This window comes from Paralichthys olivaceus, chromosome 23 (genome assembly GCF_024713975.1).
Source record: "Paralichthys olivaceus isolate ysfri-2021 chromosome 23, ASM2471397v2, whole genome shotgun sequence".
Taxonomy (NCBI): domain Eukaryota; kingdom Metazoa; phylum Chordata; class Actinopteri; order Pleuronectiformes; family Paralichthyidae; genus Paralichthys; species Paralichthys olivaceus.
Window position 1 is genome coordinate 6,111,327 of NC_091115.1, and position 13,451 is coordinate 6,124,777.

Below are 13,451 nucleotides of genomic sequence, written 5' to 3' on the forward strand. Positions count from 1 at the left end.
CACATACCTGGCGTTCTGGACAACCATGACCTGACTGAGGGGGGTCCAGCATGCATTAAATATAAAGAACAACATACAGAAAGAATAGTCAGAGGGAGGGTGGGGGTCAGAGTGTCTGTGGACTGTGGACTGTGAGTGCGTATGTGGAAGGCGGGGGGGGGGGGGGGATCACTGTAGTCTGAGGCGAAGTGTGTGAGTCATTAATTGTGTGTTCAGGGGCAGGAGCAGGAGCAGGGAGCTGTGGTTGTAGCTGCAGTGGGTGGACTGAACTTGTGCTTTAGTGTCTGATGGATTTCATGTATGTGTGTAAACAGGGCTTTCAGGTGATGTTACGCATCCTTTGGCAAACTTAGTGGAGATCTGCTGCAGAGACATAAGAAATTGGAAGTGGCCAAACCCAATTTTTGGATACAGAAACCTTGCAACCTAAGCCAGAATTATGCCTCAATGGACACATGCATAATCATATTTGTGAACCTAAGCTCAGGACACACACCTTCCAGATTTCCTGCTCTTCAAAACGCAGTGGAAACCTGCACATCACATCAGATCTTCAACAAATGATCTTTAACCAGAACATAAGAAACTAAAGTCCTCCTCAAGTCACTTATTATAGCTCCAGGGTTCTGTGGACTGAGTCCTGCAGTCGGTCTCAATTACTGCAGGTCACTTTTACAGTCCCGCAAACAAAACTGCAACCAGCTTCACCTCAGGCCAAACAGGTTTACACTTTTTTTTCTTTAAATCGTGATTTGTTCAACGTGACGCTGACACTTGTTTTAGAAACCCAATCTGTACAAGTATAGAAGAAACACATCCACTCAACATCTGTGTACGTTCACTAACATACAGCACCAAGAAGCATAATTCCAGCTTTATTCACACTGACACATCCCTCTTTGCTGTGTATTCAATTCTTATTTGACACCATCAAACACGCTGCAGGACCTCCATGTAGTTTACAGTAGATCTGTGATGCATCTGAAAAGCCTCTGATAACTGTGAAATTGAACCATGTATACACATGTAGCATATACAGTGTGTGCACACATGCGCTTAAACAAATGTGCAAAATGTTTCTGTAAGCACTTCCTGTAGCGTGGCTGCTGCGTGGGAGCCACCCCTACTGTGACTTTAGCATAATCTCAACCCTCTCTAAAATCCACTGTGGTGTTTGCATCTGCTCTGTGAAACGCAAAAAAGCCCACAGCCATACATCTCTGCTTGTATCTGAAACGATCACGGGGAGAAAAAAACACAAACACTCTCTCGAGGGAGCTGGTACAGCAGAGAGGGTGGGAGAGTCAATTACATTAAAGCACAATCACAGTTCGCAGGGAGCTGTGGATGTAAGAGCGAGTGCAGATTGTATTTCAAGTAAATATGAGAGCTATTGATTCTGACTGCACTCACACCTACAGGAGAGCACCCATCAACAGAGGCAACAACAACTCAAGTACACTGGATCTCATTCACATGATGTTTATGTTGTTCGGCAGCGATAAGGTGGCGGAGGAGTCCCGCAACAGGAGCAAGAAGCTGGGACGGTATAAATTGAACATTTGACGGACCTGGTGTGCACTGTAGGTTCTGTGGAGGTGATGCATAAGAGAGGCCATGTGCTGCACATTGATAGATGTCATGGTAAGCCAAAATCAATTGTAAATCGATTTGGAAATGAATGGAAATCAGGTTTGAGCTTAACAAAGTGGCTGCCTGCAGAGCCTGGATGTGAATGCGAAAACACTCAAATTCCCTTCTCCTGAAAAAGTGGCTGAAAAAGACGGCAAACGATGAAAAACTGTACACACATCGGTTTAAATCAGTCGACCTACACAAGTTTGTTCTCATTTTGTATCATTAATCCTAAACTGGCCTTGTTCCTTTTCTGAACTATTTCAGTTGTGCTTGCAGGTTCCACACCCTCGACTCACCCTCTCCCTGGCAGCAGATACACTTTAACAAACGGGTCGGAGTAGCCATTGTTGTCCCGCGGGATGAGGTTTCTGGCCTGCAGGACGTGAACGATCAAGTTTCCCAGCTGCTTGTCATAGTGGATTTGTAGCTGCAGAACGAAAGCACAGTGAAAAGGGAGTTATTCACATGCATTTGGACAGAGCACGAGAAACCATGTTAAATTTAAATTTAAGATGACAGAATTAATCTTTTCTTTCGCCAGACCTGTATGTCTCCAGAGACGGGGTGAGACTGGGTCTTCGTCCCCTCTGCCGTCTGGAAGAGTTAAAAGCAACATGTTAAGCTCCTGCTGGAAAGAATCTGTAGGTGGAGGTCTCATGGTTACTGGTGGGTGTTCGTTGTGTACACTGTGTACTGTGCTGCTCTTCATGCTGTGCTTGAACTGTGAGTTATTGATGCATCTGTGTGCATAAGCATATGATGCTTAGGAAACATTGGTTAAGCTACAACCAGTTTTACAGCTGTTCTGCTTTTTAGAAAATGTTCTGATTAGACAGTTTCTTTATTATGCCTCATTTAATTAGTGCTACCAGGCATTTTCCTTTATTGTCTTTATAATTCCTCATTTTCATTATTAAGAACTCAGTACATGTTATAAGAGAGGAAACTTATGGAACTTATTGCGATAATTCAGATCACCGTATATGAAGGAACAGTGACTGAACACATTTTCTCAGGGTCCCCCCTGCATGGTCACTTTTTCCCACTAGCTTGCCACACTATATCCTTCAGGGAAGCAAAGCTAATTTTGGAAAACTTGGAAAACAGTACTGTAAAGAAATATATTCCAAAATTTGGATTTAAAGTTAGTTGTAAATGTAGTTTTAGAGTTTTAGAGTGCCAGCTCTTAAGAAATGCTTTACAATGTGAAAGTCTGGTCTCCCTCTGCAGATTTATGTCTAACCACAAAGCGACTGGATCAGCAAATGTCACAACTTTGTGACCAGAACAATCCTCTCAACTCAACAATTCACTGTAAAATGGGAACGCGGTAACTCACCTTGCTGCTGTGGCGTTTCTTGCTGACGGACGGTGAACCCGGCTGAGCGGGACTGGAGGTCACTGAGCTGGTGGCAGGCAGACCTGAGGAGGAGGCGGATGAGGGAGCCTGCTGCTGTGACACTTTCTGCAGCTCGGCCGCCAGCTGCTTGGGGTCAACACCCGGAGACCTGGGAGGTCTGTCACCTACAGGGTGCATTCGTACAGACATAAGTACTAATCATCATCATCATCATCATCATACCTACACAGTCCCATGCATTTTCTAGCTGCTTCTTATGAAGGGAAAGTTGCATGTTACACCAACAGGATTGAAACTTTTGTTCACCAATTCCATAAAAAAGCCGGCGACAGAAACCGTGAACACAAAAATCATAGAGACGTTAATTCAGAGAATACAGAGGAGGCAGAGATGGAGGAGAGGAAGTGAGAAGCAGCAAAAGAACGTTGGAGTTATTTATAAAAACAAATGTAAAGTACCTTTGCTGTGATCCTGGAAATCCAGATGCTGGGAACCCTCAGAATCAGCAAGCATGTTGAGATCACTGAAAAAAACACATCGTTTCATACATATGGAAGAAAATAAATACAAATAAAAATGAGGATATGAAGAAAAGGAAAAGTGAAGTATGATATAGATGAAGATATAATCGGACTGGTCGGTTACAGACTTAATCAAGTACAGCTAGCTCGTTCCCTCAAGGCGTTCTTGAAAACAAAGTCCCTCCTGCCACTGTCAGTCATGGAGAAAAACAGCCCTGGAATATATGCTACAATTATAAGTGGGAGAGAAAGTTACTCACAGTCTGACACAGACTTCTGCATCATTACACGGCTGCCCGACGAGCCCCTGTACTTCCTCATACGTCTTCCCCGTCAGAAGAACACTGTTCCACTCCAGGACTTGCATTCCTACACACAATGTGTGCAAAGAAGAAACTGTTAAAAATACAGTGTTCTGCAGATTCCACACAAACATTTCATTTGACACCAAGAAGAGAAAACCTTGAAGCGAGAGGCTCTGTGAATGAATAAATGGATCAATTCATCTTAATTCGACTCACAGCGAATGATCGTGAGAAGAAAACTTGGCATACTTTGATTCTTGCACTGGGAGAGCATGCACATCAGAGCTGGAGAGATAAATGCTGGTGACAACCCAAACAGTGGCTGTGTGACAAAGCTGCTCAAAGACCAAAACAGGACTAAAGATGAACTCCAAAACGGCCTTGTGTTATTTGAGCTTCAAAACTAGGATTCGCAGGATAACACTTCAAACATGATGCATTATCGACTGGAAAGAAATACAGAATGTAATCTCCAGTCCACTGCAGCGATGACCAATGTCTGGTAGACGGAAGTGGCCATTTATCCTAATTAAAATTCAGCAGAGAGAGTTGATTTGAATCCACACAGCACAGCAAACCCAACGCATCCTCCAAAACACACAGACCCTGCACGCCGGCAGGACTTACACAGGTTGAAACAGCTCATCAGGAGGGTCCTCTGTTTGCGGGGATACTCTCTGGCTGCATGTGTGAGTGACAGGGAAGGTGTGCTGTAGTTTCACTTTGATATTATTCAACAAATTGGTCCCATTGTGATTCAGCAACAGACAAAAAAAGTATGCATTCCTACACACACACACACACACACACACACACGCACACACACACACACACACACACACACACACACACACACACACACACACACACACACACACACACACACACACTGTGGTTCTGTGTCAAGCCTCTTCATCTGTTGGATCTGACAACATTTCCTCCATATTCACACGGCAGCGAGCGAGACGCCGTGTTCCCACTGACTGTTGATGACAGGGTTCTGGGTGTTATCATGGTCCAGTGTTCCTAGTGGCTAACAACACCACAGATGCATCCTGACTCTTGGACTCCGAGCAGTCTTCATCTGCTTCAACCACAGACTTCTACTGTGCGTAGAGCTGAACCACGACGGATCAGTGGGATCGCTAATATGAAGAACTAGCGGTGTAAAGTTCTTGAGTATTTACGTTATAGGAAGCATTTGCCATAAGGAACTGTTACGTGGAATTAAAAACTTAGGGTCGCTTATGTTTTGGAGATTTGTAGCAGGATCGATTCCCTGCACTCTGAGCTCAAGCACCCTCTGGCTGGCTTCATGACTGACAGCTGAGACTGACTCATGATTGGTCGAGAGTGTGTATCGACTGGGCTAATTTTCCAGTACATTTAAATTTAAGCTAACTTAAGTTGACCCCCATTTCTCCCTCAAATTTTCACAGTTAAATTTTTTAGTATCTTCATCTTTTTATTATGCAGTTCAGTTTTTCACCAGAACTGTTTCTGAATGTTCTGATGAAGACAAACAGAATGAAGAAATAAACAGGAAATGGAAGAAGACTTGCCCACGCTCAAACACCAACACATCCACAGAGCTCAGACAGATGGACTGCACCCGATACACAGGTCTGAGTTGGCAGTGTTTCTCCCTCACTATCTCTCGCCATCCATAGATCACCAGAGTGGCAGCTTCAAAAAGACTCGGCTTCACCAATTGTCCGACACATTCAACTCGCCTCGACGCGGAGATTAAAGGGGACTGGGAGTGGACGGATGGACTGAGAGGGCGAGAGGGTTAACTGCTCCCTGACTCCCTCATGTGAAATCAATAAGGCCTCATGAAATGTGCTCCTGTAAATACAACGCCACAACAATTCATCCTCAGGTGGCGTCAGTGAGAGGTATGTAAGGGTGAAACCACAGGTCATATAGCTGCTGGGTAGTGCATTTTATTTACATCGTGACTCGGTGACATATCTGACTGTGGCTCCTCCCATATGACACTTACTTTTAATCGTGTATCTGATGACATTTTAGAGGAAAATTAACCCAAAACACATTATTAATGAAAGAAGAAGACACATTTCTTTGGTCATAATCATTGAAGAACATCTCAAAATACAGGAGGTGATAAAACTAATGAAAGATGTAGCTAAACGTGAGTCGCATGGCTGCGAATCTTAAGGTTCAGGATGGACCCATTTCACCTAAATCATACACACTGGACCTTTAAATGAATAGTTTTACCCTTTATTTTAGGGAATACGATAATTCACTTTCTATCTCATGTTTAGATGAGGAGGTAAATATCAGGCTTAACTCTTAAGCTGCAGTTTGTTAAACCACAAAAACTAAAAAGAGGAAAAAACAACTAGACCAGCTCTTTTCAATGGTACATTTTCTTTTTTGAAATAACAATAAATAAATAAATAATGTTAAATTTTTCATCCTATCCTTTAATCTAGACTTTAGCAAGTGCTGGAGAGGCATAAAAGTACATTTGTTCTATTACTAAATGTTTTTGCACAAGAGGAATTTTAATCATACCTTCAAGAATCTTTCCTGTCTGTTCTGCAGCTCCACCAGGTAGCACTTTGGCAACATAAGCTCCGATGTCTCCATTACTGCCGGGGACCTCTTTCCCTCCAACCACACGGATACCCAGACCATTTCCTGTTCACGTTCAAAGACAAGGACTGGTGAGTGCCTTACAGTGGAATCGAACATCTTCACCTTCTATTGGATGTCAACACACATAAACTCAGTCAAAATGCTATGGAAACAAACGTGTGTAAAACTGAATTAGACTTTGGGGAATCAGCTTTGCTGTTTGAATAATTATTATGGTCTGTAAATGGAAAATCACCGGGATGTAAAACATATTTAAATGTTCTAAATTGAAATGATTAATTTCTTACTGATTTCTATATACTGTAAATATTAGTTGACATTAAGTTTATTTTTCTGTAAAGGAAAATATTTCGAGGGGACAAGAAAAGTGAAGAAAACACATTTATTTTCATTTTCAACACTGGGTTTAACCTGCTTTTTTAAACCTTGTGTGGGTTCAATGGCAGCTACTTAATCAACGTAAACAGGCATAAAATGAATGGAATAACTGTTTCTGTTGCATAGTTTACTGTCCAGCTCAAAGGCTTTCAGTCATTCTGTGGTTGCTGCATGTGTAACGAGATACATGCCAACTTGTGTGCTGCCTATCCAAAAAACATACAAGGATCTATTATATTCCTCCACAGGTCACACATAAAGGAAGGCCTTCACCTACACAGAATCATTTTTCAGTACCAAACACTCAAACGTGTTGCAGCGAGAACAAAAGGACTGAGGCAAAAATGACTCAGCACCGGGCCCTTGTGAACAAAACCCTTCCTTTGTGGGCTGTTTGTTAATTGCGTGAGATAATCCTGAGTGTGAAGGATACGCCATTTTGAGCACGGCAATGACTGATGAGCATGGAGAAGAGCCAAATCAAAGGGGAGGCCAGGAAATGAAATGTCTGCCTGCTTTGAGCCTGGAGGAATGGTGTGATGGAACGTAATGGCAGGGGAAGAGACTTGCCAGTTTGTTGAGGTTTGGCCTGAATATCGAGTAAATAAAACGCATGAAGCACACTAGTCATGCTCAATAAACCCAAATCCACAATAATGTGCACAATTTATTGACTTTCTTCTTTATGAATAATTTGAAATCCATTGTATCATCGTTAAAATCCAATTAAAGGAAAAGAATATCTGTGCTGTAAACAGTGCATAGCGGATGCAGTTATTAAGCAATGGGGCCAATGAAATCTAAATCATGCATTAGCTTTTAGTGCATGCCTCTTTGAATATACACACAACTACTACACAAACAGTAGCATGCGGATGTTAGTGAATGAAATGTAGTAAACTGTGGTACTTTACCTGAGACACTGCGGTCTTTGGGATCCCTCTGCAGTTTGACCCTGAGGTGAGGGAAGGGGTAGTATGGGACTTTTCCCTGTGGTCCATACACAATGGTGAGATGACATGTATGAACAAGGTAAATGGGAAATAGGTAAATATGGATTCTTTGCAACATGAACATACTGTATAAGTGGCATTTCATTTAATATGGGTACATACTGACATCCAGGGTGCATGCTTTATATTTCTGCTCGGATGTGATATATACGGTACACGTGAGAACTTTAATATAAAGTGTTTGTGTGCAGTAGGTATGTGTGTCTTTTTGTCTTTCCTGTTTCACCTGTCTCTTGTCTTGTGCGTTCTCCAAACGTCCATCTCTCGGTTTGTCAAACCAGTCCGTCTCCTCTCGTCTAAGGTGGTAGGCTTCAGGGATAAAAACAAGCACTACTTTAAAACCAATCTGACAACCTGGACTTTTTCATCCTATTGGAGAGGATGACTTGTAATTCAAAGGTGATTCAATACCATTAAGCAAAAATGTATATTCATGAAAAGCAAATACTCATTAGACGCTGGGGTAAAAATATGAGGAAGGCACAAAAGAAAGCTGATTTATTATTTCACTGGGAAACTGATGCTGAGAAACACAACATTTTCGCAGGTACTGTAAACTAATAACGCCGCAGCTTGAACAGTATGAGTAAAATATGAATCTTAGTAAGCAGCGTAATCTATAATCTATAGAGTAATTTCCTATGACTGTTAATGTTGGGTTTGTACATTTTGTCCCATTATTCTCCAGTCGTTAGGATTATGAATCTATTTTTCCCAAACATGTATAGATTTTTAAAACTGCATGTGCAAACATTAAAGAAATCAAAGTTAATGTGATATTTATTTGCAATTTTACCAGTGTCTTCAACCTCCCCAACATTTAGTCATCATTTTATGGAGTATTGCATTTGACTTGTGGTGCAGGTTAATGTGTTAGCTTATGAATGACTAAAGAACTGAACTAATACTCTACCATTGGTTGCATCGTCTCTGTTCATCAGGGAATCACTTAGGGCTGGAATCAAGGCAAACGAGTTTACATTGCAAGATTATGAGATCCATATGAATTTAATCAAAAAGTGGTTATGGTGCATTCAAGACAAATCACAAGCTGGATCTTTAAACTTTTAAACCAAAAGAAGAGAGTACATAATAACACCTTCATCAGAATCCGCATTTTCAATCATATCTCAAGAAAACATCGTCCTCCGCCTAGAAACTGATTGCAGCTAACTGAGATTTACCTAACTTGTAAGCTCTCTCTAACATATCAACTGCCTTATTGGAATAAGATAATGTTTAATTAATTTCCAGAACTGGGCCCTCTCAGTGATGACAGCTCAGAATATAGTCTGCTTTCCGTCAAACATTATTTTTCAGTGGTATTTCTACTCTAAGACTCTAAGATTATTTCCTTTTTACAGTCAAACATACAGAAAATTATGGGCCATGCCTATACTATGTTCTTTTTAATTAAAGTGATACCTTTAAAAAAATGAATATGAAGAAACTTCAGAGAAAGATTATCAGGCATAAATGTATTCCATGCAATATAAAATCACAGATGCATCACAACACATAACAAGCAAGTATTCACGACAAGACATGCAAGGTAAAGTTTTAAATTTATTACACACAGGTTCGAATTTCAAACATGAAAATAATCATGCTACTTTTACTGTAATGACAACATGCTTTAAACCATTATTATTATTATTTAACTGGAGTAAAGTATTCTTCTTGCCTACAGTTCGGTATCGTAATAACAGAACCACACGTGATTATGAAATACACCAACAGTATCTCCTATTCACATGACACATCAAAAAATATATAATTTATATATTGTATATAATTTGCTGCTGGGTGGAAGATTTAGCTGATAATTAGCAAATAATTAAAATACTTTTGGAGGACTGGTTCAATTGAATGAATTCTGGACCAGTTGTGTAAACTTATCATGTGGGGAGGCACTTTTTCAGGGTTTCATTTGTGAAGTGATAAAGTTTTCTAAATAGGAAATAAGTTCTTTGATTGTAGCTCAAGTCTTGTATACTTGAATGTTAGATTTGAGAAACTTGAAATTAATCTTCTGTACGACTTGAAACAGCTACAATTGACCGTTTTGTCCAAATGAAACACGGATTGCCACAAGCGCTAACCTCCCACATAATGTATCTGTGATGGAAAGTTAGAAAGTAAGATCTCACTCAGTAAATAAAATAGCAGAAAGCCTGAAATATCTGAAACACAGAAAGAAAGACAGTACATGCATCCTATACGACAGAGTTACATATACAAAGGTATGCATGCACACCAGATCTCAACAGAGTGACCAAATGTACTGACACCAGAAAAAGAAAAGACGATACAGTGCATTCACCAAAGTTACGGTTGAACATGAAAACAGGAAAATGACACACACATGCAAGCTTTCAGTAAATACAAAACAGCTAAATATTATCCACATTAGTAATACATGCATGCAAGACAAAACATAACAACACATGCTCAAGGATGAAATATTAAATAGGAAAAGATTGACAGTGTAATAGGTCTTTTTTTACCTTCACTATCTGACATGGTGCCCTGAAGGTCATCCAGAAGCACATAACCCCTACCCCTGGTGGGCTCTTCCCTGATATGTTGCTGTTGCTGGGAGTCCTGCAACGACAGGCAGGAACCATACTGGTCCCTTGAATCAGCTGAAATGGGTGGCAGAGGTCCTGCTGATGCCCGGGCCATACCCATAGGCTGTCCAACGGGGCTCAAGGGACTCTCCTCCTCTGAGTTCTGGGCCACTATGGGTATCCGGCCACGTCCACTTTGCACAATAGGAAGGCTGGTAGGTTTGGTGCGACCAGAGGGGGTTTGATAGCTTGGTCCATCTCCTGATGCTTCTCCATCCCCTTTAAGTCTAAGTGAAGAGCTTGAAGGGTCCCTTTTCATAGACAAATCCAGGCCATAGCAAGATGTGGGCCTGGATGAGGGTCTTGAGCGACTACCACTAGGATAAGCAGAGTCCAAACCTAAGCTCTGGCCCAAATTTAGTGATCCAGCCAAGTTGGCCCCCAAGGTCGACCCAAGGTACTTTTGCTGCTCAGCAATATTCTTACGAAGGCCAAAGGTAATCTCATCCTGCATAAGTCGGCTGGATCTTGGAGATGCACTGGTAGAGCCCAGATAGCTGGTATAGTCTGTTTCCAGAGCTCTGCTGTCTGACATAGAGGAATACTTGGACGAGATTTTAGGATCTATCAGCGGAGTCTTATGTTTTTGGTACAACATAGATGCTGGGAGATTTTTAGCAGCCTGCTTCTCTAGAGTAAGTCGACTGATGCTATACTTGTCTGACTTTGGATAGTGTCTTTGGGAGTAACTAGAGACAGCAGTGTTAGGGGTATAGTAGTCCTGGGAGAGGCCTGTCAGTAAGTTTTCTGTCCCACCTGTGCTTCTCCTAAATTCTTGCTTGAGCTGCTGCTTCAGGAGTTTCAGTTCATATGGTTCCTCCATTGTATCCTCTTCATCAGGGGTCTTTCCAAATGTATGGAGTCTGGAGGTGGAGCCCAGATAGTCAGTAGACCCCAGATCCGCAGCACTCCTTCGCAGCAGCTTCTCTGCCTTAGCTAGCTCCCTCTCAGCCAGACTATATGATGACGACAGACCTGTGGAGCTCTTAGCTAGTTCTGCAGCATCTTCCAGCAGCATGTAACTCCGAGGTGTATGGTGATCTACATCTGTGTAATAGGAATCAGAGACAGCTGACATGGGGCTGCTTGCTATACTTCCAACATCCAAGGCTCTGAGATCCAGATGGTTGCCATATTTGTCATACTTCACTCCTAGATAAGCTGATGATGTGGGATCCGGCTGGCGACTAATTACTTCATATTTAGTTGCATCCAGCTCTGAGAGTAGCGCTGCTTGTCTCGCAGCTTTCTGCTGCAACAATAGCATCTGATGGTAACTCTGCTGCTGTGAGCTCGTGAGCGAGGGGACAGAGGAATAGATGGAATGAGACTGGTAGGACTGGGGAGTCTGGTAGAGAGTCTGCTGGTATTGGCTTTGAGAGTATTGATACTGGGAGTATTTTCCATACTCATGTTTGGTTTGAGGTGGGACAAAGTCATCCAATTCTGACTGAGGAGCTGTCCTGGGACGTTCAAGACCATGACTTTCAATCTCTTCATCTTCACCAACTCCACGCCCACCTCTAGTCTCTCGGATGTTACTAACCTCACTGTCTGACATGTAGTCTCTGTCTTCAGCAACACTCTGTAAGTAGGCCCTTTCTCTCTTCTCTCTCTCTATCAGAAGTGCATCTTTTCTCCGATTAATGCCCATCTCTAAGTACCTCAGCTTGGCATCAATCTCTTTTTCCTCCTCATCTAGCTCTGCTTGTCTTTTCCGGAGCTTGGATGACTCACGCTCCACCATATCCAGTTCACGATCAATGTCTTGTAGGATCTTGGCACGTGCCATGTTGGAATTGCGGCACATTCTTCGACGGGCTGAACCAGTGCTGTATGCTGTCTGGCCACTGGTTGTTGACTCATCCTCTGATGGTGGATTGGGGAGGGTCCTCTTTACCTTCTTTTGAGTGCCTGTTGGTGTGCTGCCTGAACCTTTCCCCTGTAGAAAAAAACAGAAATGATTACCCCTGAAAGAATTCTATTTAACAGGTTTCTCAATCCATCAAACAGATGAGTCAGCTAGAAAAGCAGCCTCAAGAATTTGAAAAATGTCCCTCAAAAAAGAAAAAAGATTTCTCCTTTTCTGGTCTCTGTGTTGTTAAGGACATGAACATGGTGTATTTAAATGTATGATGGGTTATTGGAAAACACAGCTTATTGATCACCTTTTGAGCATCCAAATAAAATGATTCTTAATACTTCCAAAGCCAAAGTCTCAAAATAAGCAATTTATTCACATTAAGTCTCTATGGATCTCTGACAGCTCAATATTTTCCTGCAATCTCAGCTTATTTTCCATCCTTTTATGTATGTATGAGATTCTCAGCATGAATTGCCCAAGCAGAAAACTGACTTCCATAATCCCAAGAGGGCCTGGAGCAGTTTATGGAGTCTACCTACGGAGTCTAAGGTACTGTATGTCAGAAATAAAATAAAAAAATTACAGCTTTGCACATTAATTAGAATGTTTCATCACAAATGATACAGAATTTAGATAGAAATGCATGATATTATTCTTAAAGTTATATAGAGCAGAATTTTAAAGAGAAGCTTCAGTGTATGTATGGGTATAAACATTCAATGGGCAACTTCGCCTAGGTATCTGAAACCAGAATGTGGATGGAATGTTATCCAAAGCATTAGAATAATTTGAGTATATGTATTTGTGTGCAAAGCTAAGAGAAACAGTTTATGAATCCACAAAGTCTATTCTATTTAACAGCCATTCTATTCCACCACTCATAATAATAATCCAACTGTTGAGCAGCATTAAGCAGCCATACAGCGGCTCCTTGGAAGAAATGCCACAGTGGTAGCAGCAGTGCCTAGCGTGCATGGCATACAGAATGATATGTAAGCTTCTTCATGCAAACATGAGGAGTGCATGCATTTTGCTGTGGGGGCAGGAACCGCTGAGCCATCACGTTACTTGTGCATGACATGAAAAAAGAAGATTGTTGACGTCAAAAGAGTCT

At 41.7% G+C, this 13,451-nt stretch overlaps 1 protein-coding gene across 9 annotated transcripts in view; it reads right to left on the reverse strand.

Moving 5' to 3' along the window:
• The window catches only part of pcloa (piccolo presynaptic cytomatrix protein a), a 55,663-nt gene that overhangs the window by 11,039 nt on the left and 31,173 nt on the right, over positions 1–13,451 (reverse strand). For 7 of the 9 annotated variants that reach the window (XM_069519561.1, XM_069519555.1, XM_069519562.1 and 4 more), the window contains exons 7-17: positions 10,351–12,415; positions 8,757–8,798; positions 8,070–8,152; positions 7,745–7,820; positions 6,369–6,494; positions 3,780–3,888; positions 3,457–3,521; positions 2,978–3,162; positions 2,182–2,232; positions 1,935–2,065; positions 8–34 (exon numbers count right to left, since the gene is read on the reverse strand). In XM_069519561.1, the coding sequence (XP_069375662.1) occupies positions 8–34; positions 1,935–2,065; positions 2,182–2,232; positions 2,978–3,162; positions 3,457–3,521; positions 3,780–3,888; positions 6,369–6,494; positions 7,745–7,820; positions 8,070–8,152; positions 8,757–8,798; positions 10,351–12,415 (2,960 nt within the window). The remainder of the gene's footprint in view (positions 1–7; positions 35–1,934; positions 2,066–2,181; positions 2,233–2,977; positions 3,163–3,456; positions 3,522–3,779; positions 3,889–6,368; positions 6,495–7,744; positions 7,821–8,069; positions 8,153–8,756; positions 8,799–10,350; positions 12,416–13,451) is intronic. The other 2 variants (XM_069519557.1, XM_069519556.1) reach the window with 2 other exon arrangements.